At 50.7% G+C, this 19,325-nt stretch overlaps 2 protein-coding genes across 2 annotated transcripts; both read left to right on the plus strand.

The window, feature by feature from the left end:
• Positions 1 to 4,442: 4,442 nt before the first annotated feature.
• On the plus strand, positions 4,443 to 10,907 carry LOC112881228 (glycine-rich cell wall structural protein-like; the record flags this gene model as incomplete). Its single annotated transcript, XM_025945907.1, has 3 exons — positions 4,443 to 4,998; positions 10,123 to 10,356; positions 10,621 to 10,907. Coding segments are annotated over exons 1-3 (1,077 nt in total), but the record flags the coding sequence as incomplete, so codon positions are not given.
• A 1,527-nt stretch (positions 10,908 to 12,434) lies between these two features.
• Positions 12,435 to 19,045, plus strand: LOC112883587 (DNA repair protein RAD16). The gene is made up of 15 exons (XM_025948910.1): positions 12,435 to 12,602; positions 12,698 to 13,842; positions 15,246 to 15,368; positions 15,443 to 15,516; positions 15,801 to 15,861; positions 15,952 to 16,098; positions 16,192 to 16,277; positions 16,567 to 16,636; positions 16,780 to 16,908; positions 17,031 to 17,258; positions 17,849 to 17,953; positions 18,037 to 18,189; positions 18,303 to 18,391; positions 18,500 to 18,580; positions 18,682 to 19,045. Exons 1-15 carry the CDS (start codon positions 12,572 to 12,574, stop codon positions 18,752 to 18,754), a joined length of 2,595 nt encoding a protein of 864 aa, XP_025804695.1. The 5' UTR covers positions 12,435 to 12,571; the 3' UTR covers positions 18,755 to 19,045.
• The last annotated feature ends 280 nt before the right edge of the window (positions 19,046 to 19,325 follow it).

Below are 19,325 nucleotides of genomic sequence, written 5' to 3' on the forward strand. Positions count from 1 at the left end.
CGGGTGCCACCTCTTGGGGAGGAGGTAGACTGAGCATCGGAAATATTTCTTGTAGGCGGGCGAATTTTAGCCAAATAATTTCCGAATAAGAGAGTTGCACTAGTCAACCTTTCCCTGCAGGTAGGAAATATTCAGACTTTGTGCTCATCGGAATAATGAAGATTGAGAACAGGTGAGAGTTTTAGTGTGGGAATATTAACCATTGATGATTGAGACGAGATTCCGTGTTCTTGAAATAAGAAAGGCTTGGCTTCGGGTGCCGCGGCATCCACATCGCCGTGTGCTCCGAGTAGCACGCTGAGACTCAGTGCACAAGCGTCGGCGCTGCAGAATGTCTGAATGCAGAAGGAAAAAAAAACATCCCAATTCAGAGTTCAGACTTTGGAGGTGCAGAATGTCTGAATATTTCTGGAGCTCCATGTGAACTCAGAATGTCTGACATAGCTAGTCCAGAGTTCAGAATTTCAGCATGTCTGAATATTTGTTGGTTTTTCTTTAGGAAACGTAGAAGAGGAGAACCCAATCAACATGGGTACATTGATTCTCAATTGGTGGATGCATTTGAAAAAATCAGGGCTGACGGTTGGGGATGGTGCAGCACGTTTACTAGTTAAGAACTCTCGAGAGCAATGTACTAATTATCCAATGGCAGGTTTTGTTTCAGTTCCCTATAGAATGTCTGTCTGCTGATCAATCGGCAAAGGCACGGACAAATTCGGTTCAGATAAGAATCAGCCATGCCGTACTCTGACGACCAACTGAAGAAACTCAAACTTAAACGGTGCGAATGCTCTGGTAAGGTACAGTGAGGTGTGGAGAGCAGAGAGCAGTGTGCTCCCTTCCTTTCTTGTTTCCGGACGTGTAAATGATATTTAGTGAAATGGGAATTATGGGATCCAAAAGTTATGTGCTCCCTTTCTTGTTTGTAAGACTGAAAAACTAAAAAAGCTGCCCATGAAATGGTAGTTCAGATGTCGGCAGAAAGTCTGAATATTTCCTTTGGAACATGCAAGCTTCAGCCAGCAGACGGAGGTTCAACTAATGTTATGTGCACCTTGTTCTCCACGTAGCGACTTGACCCTCCTCCCGGCTGTATTTTCTCCTGGCCAACAAGCCCTCTCAAAACTTTGTATGCCATCACCAAGCCGGCATCTGCGGTAAAGAAAATTCAGGTGGGGATCGTTCGTCCCCAAAAAAAAAAAGATTTTGAAACAAATGGTTCCTACAAGCCTATTTACCAGAACTTTAAATCTGAATATACAGAAATTGACAGATGGAACTAATGACAAGACAAGACACTTCCAGACTAGCATGTTGGAATAATATTGTGTCGTTAGACAATGAGATAGCTTTTCAGTAATAAATTGTCTTGTTTAATTAGTAATCTGAAGGATTGCAGCCATATTGAGAGATATTGGACCCTTGTGATCCTCATGAAGAAAATACAAACTTTGGGTCGAACAGCATGCCCAACAACCTGGACCAAAATAATAAAAAAAACTGAGAGTTAGCTCTGATTTTGAATCAAAAAGTTCCAACACGCCTATTTACCAAGCTGGAACAACCGATGGACAACCATGCTTTTGATAATGTACAGTGTCCAACGGAACTTTATTAAGCACTAAACTGATACAAAATTATGAGAGGGACTGAAAAGGGCACCAAAAATAGTCCTAAACCTTAGGTGCCTGGACAAATAACAGATGATAAGACGGGCCTTGATATTCAGATTTGAAGTATCAGATTGTTCGGTCGAGATCCAAGAATTCAGCATTGTTGCGACACATGATAAAAGTTGAATTCTGCCAAAATTATCAGAACTGATTGCTCCATACAGTCATCACTCCTGCTCTGAACTATCTGTCAAACTATCAGAAAGGTATCCTGCCCACAAGGTACTGCGCTTGAACAGTCATAAGAAAGGTGATTCATTTTGCAATGCAAGTTCATCTGAAACGATGAACTGAAATCACGATTGTCAGTTCCACTGTGCTACTTACTGACTGTTGACCGGATTGGCTCCCGATGGCTGCACACGAGCTGGAGCCTGCAGGGGCGAGAGGTCAATCTCAACATGGGAGGAGACGGATGGATGGGAGGGCGAGATTGCGGCGAAGAATTTTCCCTGAAGGTTCAGGGACGCCGGTCGTCGTCGTGGTCTGCCGTCTTCAGGAGAAACTGAGGAGGGCTGAAGAACGCCTGCAGTGGCCGGTGGCTCAACCCTACGCGCGTGGCGCGGTTGCCCGGCGGCACACTGGTTTCGGACCTGCCGCCGTGCCGCGGTTGTCTGGCGGCGGTGTAGCGGAGTTCGCCAGACGCCGGGACGGCGCGACCTCACCGCCTGGCGGCGGCGTTTCGCCCCGGAATATTCGCAGATGGCTCCCTCGATTGGATTGTAATATTGACAAAAAGCCCTCCAGATTGGATCGCGAGTATTTGCGTATGCCCCCCGATATATTTTCGAATAACCCCCTAATTTGGATCGCGGTTAATAATCGTGATCCGAATATTTTCATATAGATCCTAACATATTTTCATATAGTCCTTAATTAGGATCGCGATTAATAATCGCGATCCGAATATTTATAATTAGAACCCTGGAGTTTGCATATAGCACCCTGGTTCGGGGTCATCTCCTCCCGCCCGTCCGCTGCCTCCGGGGCTCACCCCGCCTCTCCGCCGGGAGCGCAGAGTGCCTTCCTGGGTCCACTCCGATCTCCATTCTGCCAGTGTAGTATCCGTCGTTCCCCACCGCGCCCGCGTAGCTGACGCGTGCACTGTTGCCGGCGATGGTGGCGTCGCCGCTGTCCGCGTTGATTCCGATTATTGCAGGATACTGCAGGTCGGCCAGCGCTCTCCCGGCCGCCGCCCCCGGCGGGAGGCAAAGAGATCAGCTGCGCGACGACGAGGAGCAGGACGGCGGCGCTCCTGGCCCCGTCAGCCATCGATCACGATCAGCTAGTAGCTGCTGCTTCACTTTGCAGTGGCGTGGCCGTGGAAGGCCGCTAGCTGCATATAAACACTGAAGCATGCAGGCGATGGTGCTGATCGATCGTGCTGGCGCCATAGCTGCAAGGCTTTTCAAATGATCATCGGAGTCGCATGGGCCGGCATGTTGCATTGTTAAATTAGCAATAACTAGCGTCTATGCCAGCGACGCGCATATCCGGACAGTCTGGGACATGATCATTAACGATACGCTCTTGTGAATGAACAATGGCCTATCTCCATTAGTGCTTTTGGCTGTAGTCATTCGCAAGCGAATGATCAAGGCCGGAATTTTTTCCATAATCTAAAAAAACTCTTCATTAGTGCTCCGCGTGCGAGCTGATTCAATCCAACTGTGTGTGTCTATATATAGAGAGAGCGCGCGCGCCAATCCATCTGTGCGCTTGCACCGACTAGACATTATAGAATGTATATGAGTACTGAACAGTAAAAGTTATATGAAAATTGGCTGCGAATGGTGAAATATTGACTGAAACTCATCTCAAATGTTTGACAAAGAAATTTAGCAAAATGGCTAAAAAGTATCACATGAAAGAACGAGTGTGGATGTGACCTCCCTTTTGGTTAATTATAAAATGAATTAAACGTCACTTCAGCTTCTTCTTTTTTGTCAGATTTCGCTCCTTTAGCTACCAGTGATTCTATCGATCATCCATTCATCCTTCGAGTGAGTTGCTAAAGCTCTCTCGCCTTTGCTTCATGCATGTGGACCCTCGTGTAGCGAATGCTCCATTCATATCTGTGCTAAGATCTAAGAGAACAAATAATTAACAACCAAAGCTACATTTCCTTTCGAAAGAAAAAAAAACAAAGCTTATTTCTCGCAAAAAGAAAAAAAATAGAAAAATTGATCGAAGCTAGGAGTGACCATATATAGCTTCTGAAGAAGCAGTGAGCCGCAAAGAATCAGGCGCATCTTTTTTTTAGATGCACAATGAGGCGCATCTACCCGCAAAAAATGAGGCGCAGCTGCCCATCTGGGCCGGCCATCAAAAACAAGGATGCGCCTGGGATAAACTGTTTTTCAGCCCATTTATTTGCTGGGCCTGACGCCTGCACCGCTGTGCTTCTCTGCATCTTTATGGTCATAGCAGGCTAGCAAGCAATAAATAAACAAAAGCTATACCCGTCCATGCATTTACGTTTGACTTTTCCACGTCGATCACTCCTTCCTTCTGAACACCATTCATCACGAATCCCTTTCCCGCCATCCCAACCACTCACCGAACGCAGGCCACCATCAATGGGCTCACTCCATACCCATGCATGTCGCCGCGCAACCTGAAACCTCCCCTCCTACCCCAGGCACAGGCCTCCAATCGTCCCTTCCATCTGCGCCCAGCTATATAAGGCTGCCTCGTCAATCGAGGAGGCATCACTTCGACATCAGAGAGTTCCAGCTAGTCACTAGCTATACTAGCTAGCTAGGCAGCATGTTGCGCCTGCGCTTAACCGTGCCTAGTGGTAGACGCCGCAATGCGCTCTTGCTTCTCCTCCTCCTCGGCATCGTTTCTGAGCTGAGCACCGTTGCTCTGGCCAACTTTGGTGGTCGACGGTTTGGCCATGGATGGTTCGATCAGAAATGCTGGTTTGGCAGGTACATGAAAGGTGGCAAGGGCTTTGGAGGAGGAGGTGGTTTTGGTGGTGGCGGTGGTGGAGGGCTTGGCGGCGGTGCCGGCTATGGTGGTGGGTTTGGAACGGGTGTTGGCCATGGCATCGGTGCTAGTGGAGGAGGAGGTCTTGGAGGAGGAGGTGGTGGCGGACTAGGGGGAGGCCATGGTGGTGGGTTTGGTCACGGTGGTGGTGTAGGTATCGGCGGTGGTGCCGGAGGTGGGCTTGGAGGCGGAGGTGGTGGGGGACTTGGTGGTGGTTTCGGTAGTGGAGCAGGAGCGGGCAATAGTTTTGGCGGAGGGCTTGGTGGTGGTGGTGGGTTCGGAGGTGGTGTTGGCGGAGGCCTTGGTGCGGGTGTAGGAAGTGGTGTGGGTGGGGGTCTGGGTGGAGGAGGAGGCTTTGGCGGTGGTACAAGACATGGTGGAGGTTTCGGCATAGGGTCTGGTGCGGGAGGCGGTGCTGGTGGAGGTCTTGGTGGCGGAGGAGGTTTTGGTGGTGGTGGAGGTCTTGGCGGTGGACATGGAGGTGGCTTTGGCGCAGGGGCTGGTGGGGGAGGTGGTGCTGGTGGAGGAGGACTTGGCGGCGGACATGGAGGTGGTTTCGGTGCAGGGGCTGGTGTGGGAAGCGGAGTTGGTGGAGGCCTTGGTAGCGGAGGAGGTTTTGGTGGTGGACATGGAGGTGGCTTCGGTGCTGAGGTTAGCGTTGAAGGTGGCGGCGGTTTCAGAGAAGGTCGTGGTCTCTGAGGGATAAGCTCTTTATACATGATGTTATATTTCTCGTGATATGTAACCATGTGGGTCTACTTTTGTTTAGCGTGTGTGTAAATTTAGATTCGTTTGTATCTAGCGATGTATTCAGCGTGAACTGGTAAGTATATATATCTCCACACCGTATAACTGATTTAGGGATGCCTGGAGTTACATCTTAAACTGCATTGTACTATGTACTCTAAATAATTTATAGTGAAGAAAAAGAGCATGTCTCTGATTTACTCACCAAACCAGAGCCTGCAAACTATTTGTCGTTGCCGTTCCTGGCATTCCGGCTTACCGCCGCTCTGCTCTTCTTGTACATTTCTGATGACTTTCTACATTCCATCTCGCTTGAATGTTCGCGAGGGGTTCAAACTAAATTCGAAGGAGTGCCACTTAGAAGTAATCGTCAGTATTTTCTAGAACAGCGCTAGCTAATCTGCAAGCTGAACAGACCTGTTACTAAAATGTTAGAGGTCATAATGAAGCCCTCCTTGGCCTCCATCAAGCTCCACCGAGTCTCCAACGCGAGGGAAGCTGCATCCCACGCTAGATGTGAGAGTTGACGTGCTTTTGTTGGCTCGATGGTACATCACTTTACAATGTGTGATCCTGTGACAGTTTGATGCATGTGTCGTTTCCAAATAAATATAGTAACTGTCTGCCCTGTCCAAAAGTTCAGAAAGTCGTCTTCTGATCCAAGAATTCAGTCATCGACGATATGGGAAGGTACAGCCTGCCAGGCTTAGAGAGAGATCGTTGGTTGCTGACTACTGGCACTGGCAAGGATGCAAAGCAACTAGCACTTAGCAGGCAAGGGCGGTGATCACGGATCAGATGTGGAAATGAGATCTGGTCGAGCAGGCTGAATACCATGTTAAATGGGCCGACACGAGGCCAGCTAATGCTAATCGTGCCCATGATGGCCCGGAATGATAGACGGTGTCTGGTCCAACCTTTGGCACGAAACGAACGCCCCCACGCGGCACAATTAGAGCCCAGCACAGCCCGACAGCACTACTAATTGGCCCGCGAGCGGACGTGCGTGCGCACAACGTGGGTACGGCCCGACGTAGCCCAAAGCCCCAAGCGGTGTGGTGTGGACGGCGGCCCGCTGCCACGCCTGCACGCAGGAAATGCTGCATGCATGCGGCAGCAGCCATGAACCATATGCAAGCCAACAAAATCGACCAAAGATTGTAGATTTTTGAGATGGTCTTGAAGAAAAAAGAACGGAGATATAGGCCTACGCAAAACTGAAAGTGTGGAGATAGAATGTGCCTCTAGCTCATTATTTAGTTTTAAATCTCGTGTCTATGCAATTACCAAATACTTTACCAACTTTCTTGATTTTTTTTCTTATTTCGTTCCTGGTTCTTAATTGAAATTTCTCCTTTTTTTCTGCATGCACGAGCTCAATGCTGGCCAAAGTCAACTTAGACCTAGCAAAAGAAAAAACAAATTTTATTCATACCAAAAGGTAAAGTACACGAGAGTCTGCTTGCTTGAACTCTGCGTCTCTGCCCATGCCTCTCGGCAGCTGGGCAAGCCTGCATGGAAAAAGTCAACCGCCGTTGACGATCGACCAGTTCTGCGGCTTGGTTGGCAGATAAGAGATCGAGGCGTTTCCGGAGATGCCCACTCTCACGCACCACCGGCATCAATGGCGTCCAAGGCGCAGCAGGGCCGGAGTGGTTGGGAGCCTTCAATGCGGCAGTAACTGCTCGCATCCGCTGGCTCCCGGCATGTCCCGTCCCGTGCCATTGCGCGCGCCGCCAACCCAGGGCAGGGCTGCATGGTGAGCCAACTGCGCCCACAGCATCACGGACCGGTCTATCGATCGACCAGCCGCATGGTGATTCATGGCGATTGCAATTTGTTTGGCTTCAGCGACTGTTCACTTTGCCGTCGTGGACGACGCGTGGGTGCCGACTCAGTCAACTCTGGATCGAGATTGGTCGCATCAGCATCAATGCTACCGGTGGTAGCCGCGCGAACACATTATGGCGTACGCGCGCGTCCCGGCCGTACAGTAGCTTTTTTTTAAAAAAAGAAAAACAGGGTTGCATTTTATTTACTGGAACACTTGGCACCCTTCGGCCCTCCGGCGGTAGCAGAGAGCAGGAGGAGCGGCGGCGGGGAGGGCGATTAAGGCAGGCGGAGAGGGAAAAGGGGAGGGGAGACGGCGGCGGCAGAGAGGTAGAGAGTAGACAGGGAGAGGGAGAGGCCGCCGTGTGCCCAAACCGGCTGCGTATCCCTTCCTCCGAGCCATGCCAGCCGCCTCCCATCCCAAGCCTTCCGTGCCGGCTATCTCTTGCCCCGCCTCTGTCCCTGACCTTCCGCGCCGGTTGCTTCTCGCCCGCCTTTGCGCACTCTAGGCCGCCTCCGCGGCGGCGCCACCTCCCCCCCCAAACTCCACGGGCTCCACAAGCTCCCGGCCACCTCCACGCGCGTGGTTGCTCCTAGCAACCTCCGCGTCAGCTGGCTAGCCACCTTCAGCCCGCGTTCGCCCACGCCACAGAGTCCCGCCCGTCTCCTGCTCCCTCTACGCGATGGAGGTAGAAGGAGAGGGAGAAGAGGAGGGGAGGCGCTAGGGAGGCAGAGCAGAAAGGGAGAGAGTGGCGACGGGGAGCAGGAGAGGGAGTGAGAGGCCATTGTGTGCCCGCGCCCCCCTCCGTCCGAGCCATGCCCCGCACCGGATCTGGATCCGCGGGAGCGGGCGGCGGTCGAGAGGGGCGACAGAGGCAAGCGGAGAGGGAGAAGGGGAGGGGAGGCGGCGGGACATAAAGAGCAAAGAAGGAGAGAGAGGGTGGTGGAGGGGAGCAAGAGAGAGAGAGAGGAACAGGGTGGCGGCAAGCCGGAGAGGGATTAGGGTTCGAGGCGAGGAGGGGGTAATGTAAAAGGTCTCGCTGGGGTGTTTGTAAATATAATGGCACTATCGAATTTCTCTATCTTTGCGTCAAAATAAATATTGGTTTGAGGGTCTATATGGAAAATACAGGGCGTGAGTGCGTATAGTCCGGATGAGTTGGGCTTATTTGTAATTTATAAAAAATCAGAGAACTTTTTTGCGAAATAGCCAAATCTCATTCTGTACGACACACGTCCATCTTTTTTCTAGTGTGGGGAGGAGGGCAAAGCCCAGGCCCTTTAATCAAGCTGATTCATATAAAGGATTACACATACATCCTATCCATCCTTACGAAGACACCTTTGAGCAAAATAAAAATTACATCCTAGTCCTTGCAAATATGTCCCGGTCGTCTTTGCCGCCGCCCGCCGGAAACCGGAGCCATCGCTCGACATGCTTGCGCCGGTAGAACACGCCGAGCTTACAACTTGAAGCCGATTCCCACCTCCAGCCGTACAGTAGCTGTGCTAGCAAGCTTGATGCATTCCCGGTTTCCCAGCAGCGGATCGCCCATGGCCCATGAAGATTTGCCTGTGCGCACAGCAGCACAGGATCGGAACTCAGGCCACAGGGTGCTGGCTTTCCGTCGTGGAACACGATGCAGAACGCGAGTACAACACTGCCGCGCAGCTGGAGGAACCAGCAAGCAAAGAGCTCTGATCTGCATCTGCTGGGATGATGTATGGTGCACACCGTCGGTACCAAGTACTAGAACTACCCAAATTCTGAACACATCGATTCGATCAATGGCCCAGCGGTAGATGGTAACCGTTGGTTTTGCCCTAGTGCGCCATCTACTGAAACGTTCCTGCATTGCAGCCCAGCTCTCGAAGGTTGATCTCTCGTGACTCGCTACAGGTAGTCGATCTCAACATCTTTCACCACTGTACTCTCCACCTAAGACCTTTTATCTCGCACGGCTAAACTTTAGCCCTGTCATATTATCACATTAAATTTAAATATTTAGTTGCTAATTGGATATATTAAATATAGATTAATGATAAAACTAATTGCACAATCCCAAGACTAATTTGCGTGAGATGATTCTACTAAATCTAATGAATCCCAAGGCTAATTTGCGTGAGATGATTCTACTAAATCTAATGATTAGCCCAGACTTAATAGATCCGACTCTCGCAAATTAACACTAGACATTATATTTAATTTTTTAATTAGTATTAAAATATTCGATGTGACAGTCACTTGAATCAAACACCCTAAATATAGGAAGACTGCTTGCTTCCACAGTAGATGAAGAAGAACTTCGTCAGGGAACAGCGTTTCCCGTCAAATCAAACGATTATTAAAAACAAAGAACAGTAGGGCGCCATGCATGCAAACACTTAATGCTCTCCCTATTACCTCTCACCTGTCCAAAACGCGGCAACTCACACAGGCAAGTTGACGATCGTCAACAATGTCGACGCAGCACTGCACCGCCTCACTCTCCAGCGCTCAGCCGCTCACTCCCTCCCTATATAAGCATGCGAGCTCCCCACCTCGAACCAGGCAAGAAGAAAGCAATCCACCTCAAGAACACAGCTACCGATCACCGGCTAGCCTGCTAGCTAGCCATTGCCGCCATTCCCAGGATGGCGATGGCCGTCCACCTCAGGAAGCCTGTCTGCGCTCTCCTCCTCGTCGCCTTCCTCTGCTTGACATGCTCCGTTTCTGCTCATCATTTCGATGATGACTACGACCCGCGGTACGGGCCCGGGGGATACGGCCATGGCCCGAAAGGGTACGGGCACGGTCCGCGCTTCGGACGCGGGCCGTTCGGCCGTGACTGCCGCTTCGGCCGCTGCCGAGGTGGTGGCGGTGGATTTGGAGGCGGTGGAGGGTTTGGAGGTGGAGGTGGAGCTGGGGGCGGCCTTGGTGGCGGCGGCGGGATGGGCGGTGGAGGAGGTGGCGGCCTAGGTGGCGGAGGCGGTGGTGGCCTTGGAGGTGGAGGTGGAGGTGGTGCAGGAGGAGGCTTTGGTGGTGGTGTCGGTGGGGGGAGTGGTGCAGGAGGCGGGCTTGGTGGTGGAGGCGGCGGCGGCTTTGGAGGAGGAGGCGGTGGTGGACTCGGGGGAGGTGGCGGCAAAGGCGGTGGCTTTGGTGCCGGTGGTGGCATGGGCGGTGGAGCTGGTGGTGGCGGCGGGCTTGCTGGCGGAGGAGGCGGCGGCATGGGTGGCGGTGGAGGTGGTGGGCTCGGAGGAGGCTCAGGTGGTGGCTTTGGAGCTGGCGGCGGCGTAGGAGGTGGAGCCGGCGGTGGAGGCGGCGGTATGGGTGGCGGTGGAGGTGGTGGACTTGGAGGCGGGAAAGGTGGAGGTTTTGGCGCCGGTGGTGGCATGGGAGGTGGAGCGGGCGGAGGAGGCGGGCTTGGTGGTGGCGGCGGCGGCGGCATGGGCGGTGGTGGTGGAGGTGGGATGGGCGGTGGCGCCGGAGGAGGATTCGGTGGCGGAGCAGGAGGTGGTGTTGGAGGCGGCGGCGGCCTTGGTGGAGGCGGCGGCGGCGGCATGGGCGGTGGTGGAGGCGGTGGGTTGGGCGGAGGCTCTGGCGGCGGGTTCGGCGGCGGAGCGGGCGGAGGAATCGGTCATGGCGGAGGTCTCGGCGGAGGCGGCGGGATGGGTGGAGGAGGCGGAGGCGGCCTCGGTGGCGGCGGAGGCGCCGGGGGCGGCCTTGGTGGCGGTGCCGGAGGAGGCCTCGGTCACGGCGGCGGCCTTGGACGCGGCGTTGGTATGGGCGGCGGCGGCGGCCTCGGCATCGGCATCGGCGTGGGCGTGGGCGTCGGGATGGGCGCGGGGGCAGGCGGCGGCGCCGGTGCGGGTGCTGGCGGTGGCGGGCGTTGATGAGCCGTCGACTGATGGGAAGAAGGCTGTGCATGGCTGCATGCCCGCATGCGGCCTGCGTGATGGCCCCGGATGCGGATCCTTTTCCTTCCAAACCGAAACCTGCGCATGCAGATTACGACGTGGTTAAATTACCGTTGATTCCGCTCATCTCCGTGTTTAAATTACAGCCTGTGTAGCTAGTTCGTGCTCAACAAATGAGCTCGATATTGTCAGTGTCAAGTGCTTGTGATAATCCATGCATGCAAAAAGAGTCAAGTGAATACTACTACTACTGATTTTTTTCCCCATGTCTATCTTGTTCGATGGAGCTTCTAATGTGCACGATGATTTTCTGAACTTCTGGTGCCGACGCTTTCTTCTTCGGTTCTTCTCTGCATCTGTTTGAACCGGGGAACAGCCTGATTGGACTGCCGCAGGAGATAGAAGCTGAACGTCAGCTGGTCAGGCTTGTGAATGCAGGCACATGCGCAGCGGCATCACCGGCCGCCGGGGGCAGGGAGTGGTGCATGATCGGCAGCTGGTCGTAAATGTTTGGGAATGGGATCGTGCCGTCGGTCACCCACCACATTCATTATCGGCAGTTGCAGGCTTGCAGCAGACAGTTTTGTTTCCCGCCCACGCGGTGCGAAACCGGAGCCACCGCCGGCGGGCGCCGCGGCGGCGACAGTGGCAGCGGACGCCGCCGCCGCCGCCGTCAACCGTGCATCCTGCCTGATCCTCTGGCAGCCTGGCACTGATGCTGTGATGGCAGCGTCGCAAAACAAGTAGATCAACATTAGATTTGCTGTGAGATTGGTGAAGAGATTGTCGTGTTTTCTTCCTTTCCAGTAAATTCGGGTCTAAATTTCAATCTTAAATGCAAAATTCATCTGTTTTTCAGCAAAATTCATCTGTAAATTGTTGGACGAATGCTGTTCGGGCGTTGGGTTCTGGTGTGCTCGGCTGTTGAGAAGGGCTCCGAAGACCAAAGTAGCTCGAGGGAAAGGAGGAGTCCCAGACCAAACGCTTAACTTGGACCATTCCAACCTGCAAAACATAGACGATCATATCACATTTAGCTTTGCCATCAAACTAAACACACTCACTGTGTGTCTGTTTATAACTGAATCAAACGAGAAGAGAGGACTGTACCGTGCGTAGCAGCCACTCTTGTAAGCCCGTGAACACGAGCACTTCGCTGACCGATGGCGACACGTTTCCATCCACATGAGGCGAGCACTCGCCTGACACACCGGCAGCTCCTTCCGGAGCACACTTCCCCGCTGACCGGGGCGCCTCCTTCCCCTGCAAGTTCCCGCCAATTCGCCTCCCCCCAAAACCTAATCTGACAAAACCATCAGCGCACCCCACCCCAAATCCCCCACGGCTTCTCCTAAGCAAAGCCACCCCTCCATTCCCCACGAGTCCTAACCACCCAGGCTCCTTTCCTCCCGCGCCGCCGCCTTCCCGCCACCATGCCGCGCCGAGCCGGGAACCCCTCCTCCGGTGAGTCGCCGCCGGGCCCTAAACCCCGCTCGCTACCCTAAACTGATCTCATCCCCCGGAACCCTAACCCCCCATCTCCTCCGTTTCCCTCGCAGGATCCAGCCGCGGCCGGCGCCGCCGCCGCGATGAGGAGGACGAGGACGAGCTCTCCTCGAACACCACCTCCGACTCCGATTTCGTCGCCGACTCCGAGGAGGAGGTGGGGGACGACGACGAGGGGTTCGCGTCCGATGAGGACGCCCCTCCCGCGCCCGCGCCCGCGCCCGCGATGGCGGCGCCGCCACCGCCGCCGATGCTGATGCCGGTGCCGAATCGGGCGCGGAACCGGGGTGGGCAGAGGAGGAGGGGGAAGAAGGCGAGGGACGAGGACCTGCCGCCCCTGCCGTGGCAGGTGTGGGAGGCGGCCAACGACAGGTGGCTCGACGAGCGGGAGAAGCCCCCCGGCCACGGCGGGCCCCCCGACGACGCCGGGGCCGCGGCTGCGGGGGCGGGGGCGCCCGTGCCCACCGCGGACCCGGCCCCGGAGGTGGTGCTCCCGCTGCTGCGCTTCCAGAAGGAGTGGCTCGCCTGGGCGCTGGCGCAGGAGGCCTCCGTCTCGCGGGGCGGCATCCTCGCCGACGAGATGGGGATGGGGAAGACCATCCAGGCCATCTCGCTCGTCCTCACCGCGCGCCGCCTCCGGCCCCCGGGCCACCACCACTCCGCGGCATCCTCCTCCTCATCCTCAGCGGGGCGCCCGATGCGACAGGTCGGGTGCACGCTGGTCGTCTGCCCGGTTGTGGCCGTCATCCAGTGGACAGAGGAGATCGAGCGGCACACCGCCAGTGGCAGCGCGCGCGTGCTAATCTACCACGGCGCCAAGCGGGGCACGAAGAAGTTCGACTTCAACAACTACGACTTCGTCGTCACCACCTACTCCACCATCGAGGCGGACTACCGGAAGCACATCATGCCACCCAAGATCCGGTGCCAATACTGTGACAAATTGTTTTACCCCAACAAGCTGAAGGTGCACTTGAAGTATTTCTGCGGACCTGATGCCGTGCGCACAGAGAAGCAGGCGAAGCAGCAGAGCAAGAAGTGGGGCGGCAGCAGGGGAAAGGGAAAGGGAAGTGGTCATAAGAAGGACGGTGATGAGGAGAATAAGGATTTTGATGAATTGGCTGATGAACCAGTCAGCCAGTCAAGGGGTCAGTCGCCTCTGCACTCTGTACGGTGGGAGCGGATCATCTTGGATGAGGTGATTTATGTACCTGTCATGCTTCATTTTAATGTTTTTGTGTGATATAATTTATAGTTGCATTTAGAAAATCTCATGAAGGGATCAATTTAGCAATGTGGATACTGCGACAATTGCAAACTAGTGAACTGTTTCTTCGATTTGTTTTCTGGAATAAGGCTAATTGATTAGTTGGTTCAGTACAAGTTACCTATTGATCTGTAGAAAATGGAGGTGACTTTCTACTATTTGATCTGAGGAAGATTCAAATGGTAGCCTCCATGTAAATTTGATACTATAGATCAGGGTAGAAAATGCCACCTTCATAGTATTCACAAGTTATCTCCAACTTACTGTTTGTATGGTTAGAGTATCTAGTGCTTAGGAGTTAGGAGGTTCACAGAGCAGTTATTCCAAGTTTGTTGCCAATGTTCAAAAGGTTGGTAACATTTGTGTGATCATAGTACCTAAATCAATTCAATCATGCTTCCTAACTGGCAATTTTTGGCCCTTTTTTTTCCTAACTTACTGTTAATCATGCTTTGGACTGTTATTGTGATGACAAGTGTCCTTTGCCTGCTATAATAACCAATGGTTTTCTTGTATGTTTGGATGCCCTGCACTGTTTCTTTGGAGTTGACGTATCCAATAATCCAAACATTTCAGTTTTGATATTTGATTAATGGTTAGATTCAAAAAAAAGTTATGCGAAAGGTTTTTTTTTGGCTCATAACATTGTAGTGTACCAACTACATCATATTGCAGGCATACGGTAATTTCTGCTTGTATGTGTTTGTTTGTTAATGTTTACTGCACCATTTAGATGATGCAGATAAAGAAAATTGAGAAGTTAGTTATGCAAAACTCATAGATTTTGTAGCTCTGCATTTGTTTCCCATGTTTTCTTGTTGTGTCGTTGCTTTATGGTGTTATTGAATATCCTTTTTATGTCAACATTTCTCAATACTGATTTGTGGACCAATAGCCTGGTGTCAGATCTAACCATCCAAGGGACGTTATCCATAGCCTGGTGTCAGGTCTAACCATTTGTATTCCTTTTTTGAGCATTATGCCTTGTATGGTATACTACCTCTGTTTTTAAATATAAATGACGTGTAGGACAAGCTAATTAGTTCATCTACTCAATGTTTGGGGTTAAGTAGTAGTTAACAGACATAATAGATTCTATCAAGTGGAAGTGGATATATTCCAAGTGGAGTTCCATTTACTCAATGTTTTTGAACAAATGTACAAATGTTTGTGTTGGGAAACACACTTTTGTGATAACTCCAGCAGCGCATAATATGCTGGCGTATTTCCTTAGATGTGTATATCAATATTCCGTATTTGTTAATAATTGAACACCTAATGATCGTAATCCTTTTCTTAATGAATTGCTCTTTCTTTCCTTTTTGTGTGTTCAGGCTCACTTCATAAAAGATAGACGGTGTAATACTGCAAGGGCTATTTTTGCATTAGAGTCAGAATACAAGTGGGCTCTGAGTGGGACACCTTTGCAGAACCGCGTTGGAGAACTTTACTCACTTGTCCGTAACTAATATCTGAACAAACAAAATATAATACCTTCTAGATTATTTGTTCTTACGCACTGCTTTCTCAGATTCGCTTCTTGCAAATCTTCCCCTATTCGAACTATTTCTGCAAGGACTGTAACTGTGAGATACTAGATACCAGGTAAGATGTGCAAAGCCTTACTACTTTTTCATTAATCTCTTCCAGTGAAGCTAACCCCCATTTAGTTGTTACCTTTGAAATGATAAGGATACTTTTCAGCTTAAAAACGTGATTTGACAATAATATACAAGTTACACAATCACATAATTTAGGAAGAAAGTAGAAAATAAATGTTATTTTCTGCAGTTATATTGCATAGGCTATGAACTTTCACTGTCCCCCTCATTTCTTTGTTTGTTCCTTTGGATTGAAGACCTGATCATCGTACCTACATTCTCCTGCAGTATGAAGAAACAGTGCGACTGTGGTCACTCATCTGTTAGGCACTTCTGCTGGTGGAATAAGGTGAGCTACATGGTCCGGTAATGTCACCTTAGTTTTGTGCGTTATTTGTTTGTCATGTCAGTGTGCTGACAGAAAGCCAATATTTAATAGTACATAGCGAGGCCAATACAGTGGGGTTCAGCAAGTGATGAAGGCAAAAGAGCCATGATGCTTCTGAAGGAGAAAGTTCTGAAAGGCATAGTGTTAAGGCGCACCAAAAAAGGCCGGGCTGCAGATCTTGCTCTCCCACCAAAGATTGTGAGTGCACAGTTGCTCACATCTTCATTGTAATACCCTTTTATTTTCCTCATTTGCATTCCCTTTATAAGCATTTAAATTTTTACATGATAGGTGACATTGAGGCGGGACTCTTTTGATAAAAACGAAATGGAATTCTATGAAGCTTTGTATACTCAAAGCGTCACACAGTTTGATTCGTAAGTTGTTGCTTCCTACTTGTGCATACAAAGTTACAGACTAGCAAGCAGATTTCTATGGTTATAATGGAGATGGTCCTTCAAAACAGGGATATTCAATTTGCTGTGAGCAATGAACCCTTTTTTCTAAATTCATGGTTCCATTCAATTTGAAATGGAGCATGCTTTTTTTTGTGTGTGTTCACTGGATGGCATTTGTTAAGTTGTTAATTCAAATGATCTTTTCCTCCACTTGCTTTTCCATGCAAAAATTAGAGTTTTTTTTTACCTTTGCACTTCTTTTCTGCAGATATGTAGTTGCTGGAACACTGATGAACAACTATGCTCATATCTTCGATCTTCTCACGAGGTTGAGACAGGTGAGTTGTTAACATTTCTTTATGGACAGAAAAATCTCCTTAGACTCAGAATCCCATGTCCAGTACCTCATTCATGTAGAATTGCACCTTTAACTATTTTGATTTTGGAAAGTAACATGTTGCTTGTCCTGGCAAAATTGTAGGCTGTTGATCATCCTTACCTTGTAGCATATTCTAAGACAGCAGGACCTCGTGAAGGATTTAAAAATGAAGGAAATGAGTCCATGGAAAGCCAATGTGGTATATGTCATAATGTGGCTGAAGATGTCGTGGTTAGTAGATTGCCCCTAAAAAAATGAGAATAGTTAGCAAAGCGTATATGCTATTCATTCTTGTTTTGCACTGATCAGAAGCTGACTTTCGGTCTTTCACACGTTGATTTTTTTTTGTAAAGGTTACCTCTTGTGATCATGCATTCTGCAAGACTTGTTTGATGGACTACTCTGCAACTTTGGGGAATGTTTCATGTCCATCCTGTTCAGTACCTCTTACTGTCGACTTAACAACAAAAGGTTCAGTTGGAAAAGTAACTCCTAGTGTCAAGGGTCGCAAACGCTCTGGAATACTGAGCAGACTAGCAAGCCTTGAGGATTTTAAGACAAGTACAAAAATTGATGCCTTGGTAAGTCAGACAACTTGCTATTGTATTTTTTTTGTTCTTTCTACTTAGCTGTATTATGATGCCATGTTTTTATACACGACTCACTGAAGAAACCAAAATATGGTTAGGCATAGTGAAAGCTGGAGCCATTTGTCTATATGTTTTGTAAGAACTTGCAGACCTAAAATTTCACTAAATTTGGATCGAGTAGCCACATGGGGACTCGCAAGTACACATGATTCCACACAGTTGTGACAGTAAATTAATCGAGTGATTAGTCCGACAATTGTGGCGGTTGTATATTTATGTCTCTTTGGAGTTTAGAGCTCATGGGAGCATACATGCTCGAACTCACTACGGACCTGGAAGTCTACACAGCACATTTTGGCCTAATGTAATGGAACTTAAGAGGTTCAGTCTCCCTTAGATCTACTACCAATAAACCACACGGGCTACTGTGGCTGTTTCTTACCTCATGGCTCACCAGCAGAGCACTGTAGTGTATCAATCTATGAGTATTACACCAATCACGAGCATGGTATCTTAGTTACTTACTACTGTTTCCACTCCCATAAAATTTCTATCACTGACCTTTTCGCCCAATTATGCAGAGAGAGGAGATACGAAACATGATTGAGCACGATGGCTCTGCCAAAGGGATTGTGTTCAGCCAGTTCACATCATTCTTGGATCTGATTCAATTCTCCCTGGAGAAGGTATGTGTTGATAATTTGCATCAGTCTAAACCCTTGCGGTCTTTTCCATCGACAGTTGAAAATAATTTAAGATGATTTGGCAGTCCGGCATCAAGTGTGTCCAGCTGAATGGGGCCATGAACATTACCGAGAAGGGAAGAGCCATAGACAACTTCACCAATGACCCAGACTGCAGGATCTTCCTGATGAGCCTGAAAGCTGGAGGAGTAGCTCTGAATCTCACTGTTGCATCTCATGTGAGCTTAGTCAATTCGTTTTCTCCCATTAATTTTTGTCAGCATGGTTCGAAACAGAATTTGGTGTGCTTTTTTTTTTCCTGATAGTCGATTTATACCATGCTGGATTATAGGTTTTCGTGATGGACCCTTGGTGGAATCCAGCGGTCGAGAGCCAAGCCCAGGATCGCATCCACCGAATCGGACAGTTCAAGCCAATCAAGTTCAGTAGCATTATCTTTCAATGCTGATTAATTGAATCATTGGTCATGTTTTCTCTGGGCCATATCCATCTGTGTTTTCTAACTGCCTTGTGGTTGTGGTACGGCAGGAGCACGAGGTTTGTGATCAAAGACACCGTCGAAGAGCGCATACTGCAGCTGCAAGAGAAGAAGCAGCTGGTGTTCGAAGGGTAACAACTAAATCCCTCTTTCCCGTCCAGCATCGCATACTAATGTTTTCGCAGCCTGCCCGCTGATGCCGGTGCTGTCCTTTCTCCTCTCTCTGCTGCAGCACCGTGGGCGACTCGCCGGATGCCATGTCGAAGCTCACAGAGGCCGACCTCAAGTTTCTGTTCCAGATCTAACCGCAGCCGGACATGAGTAGCGTAGCATAGGAGCTTGCCGACGTGTTGGAACCCTGAGAGCATGAACCGGCGGGGCGGCGTCGCGCAGATCGACTGTTAGCATAGCTTGTCGACTCTCAAACTGCAGTGTAGCAATGGTTAGCGAGCCATCCCCAGGCGGGCCAGAGTACCCTTGAGTTTTGGAACCTGGGCGGTGGTAGTAGTATCCCTGATCATTGCGCGTACAAGTTCAACGCGCTTGGAGCAGCCTGTTCTACCCGTTCAGGAAAGAAGAGGGTGTTATTGGTCTGATTCTGATTGTGGGCAGGGTCGGGATGCCGCTTGCCAGCCCAGTCAAGGGCTGGTGGCGGTGGGGGCATGTGTGCGGTGCCGCATGGGTCGGCTCGTGTGCGCTGAGGAGCACCTGCGGGTGTCCTGACGACGATGCAATACTACCTGCCTCTCGCAGGCGTCGCATCAGCCGGCACCCGGCAGGTGATTTGTAGCAGCAGGAGGGCAGTATCGTGGGTAGCGGCAGTGGGCAGGCTGGAGCTGGACCATCGCCTGAAGGCACGAGGCCTGGATGACTCTC

Source organism: Panicum hallii, chromosome 2 (assembly GCF_002211085.1).
Source record: "Panicum hallii strain FIL2 chromosome 2, PHallii_v3.1, whole genome shotgun sequence".
In the NCBI taxonomy this organism is placed as follows: domain Eukaryota; kingdom Viridiplantae; phylum Streptophyta; class Magnoliopsida; order Poales; family Poaceae; genus Panicum; species Panicum hallii.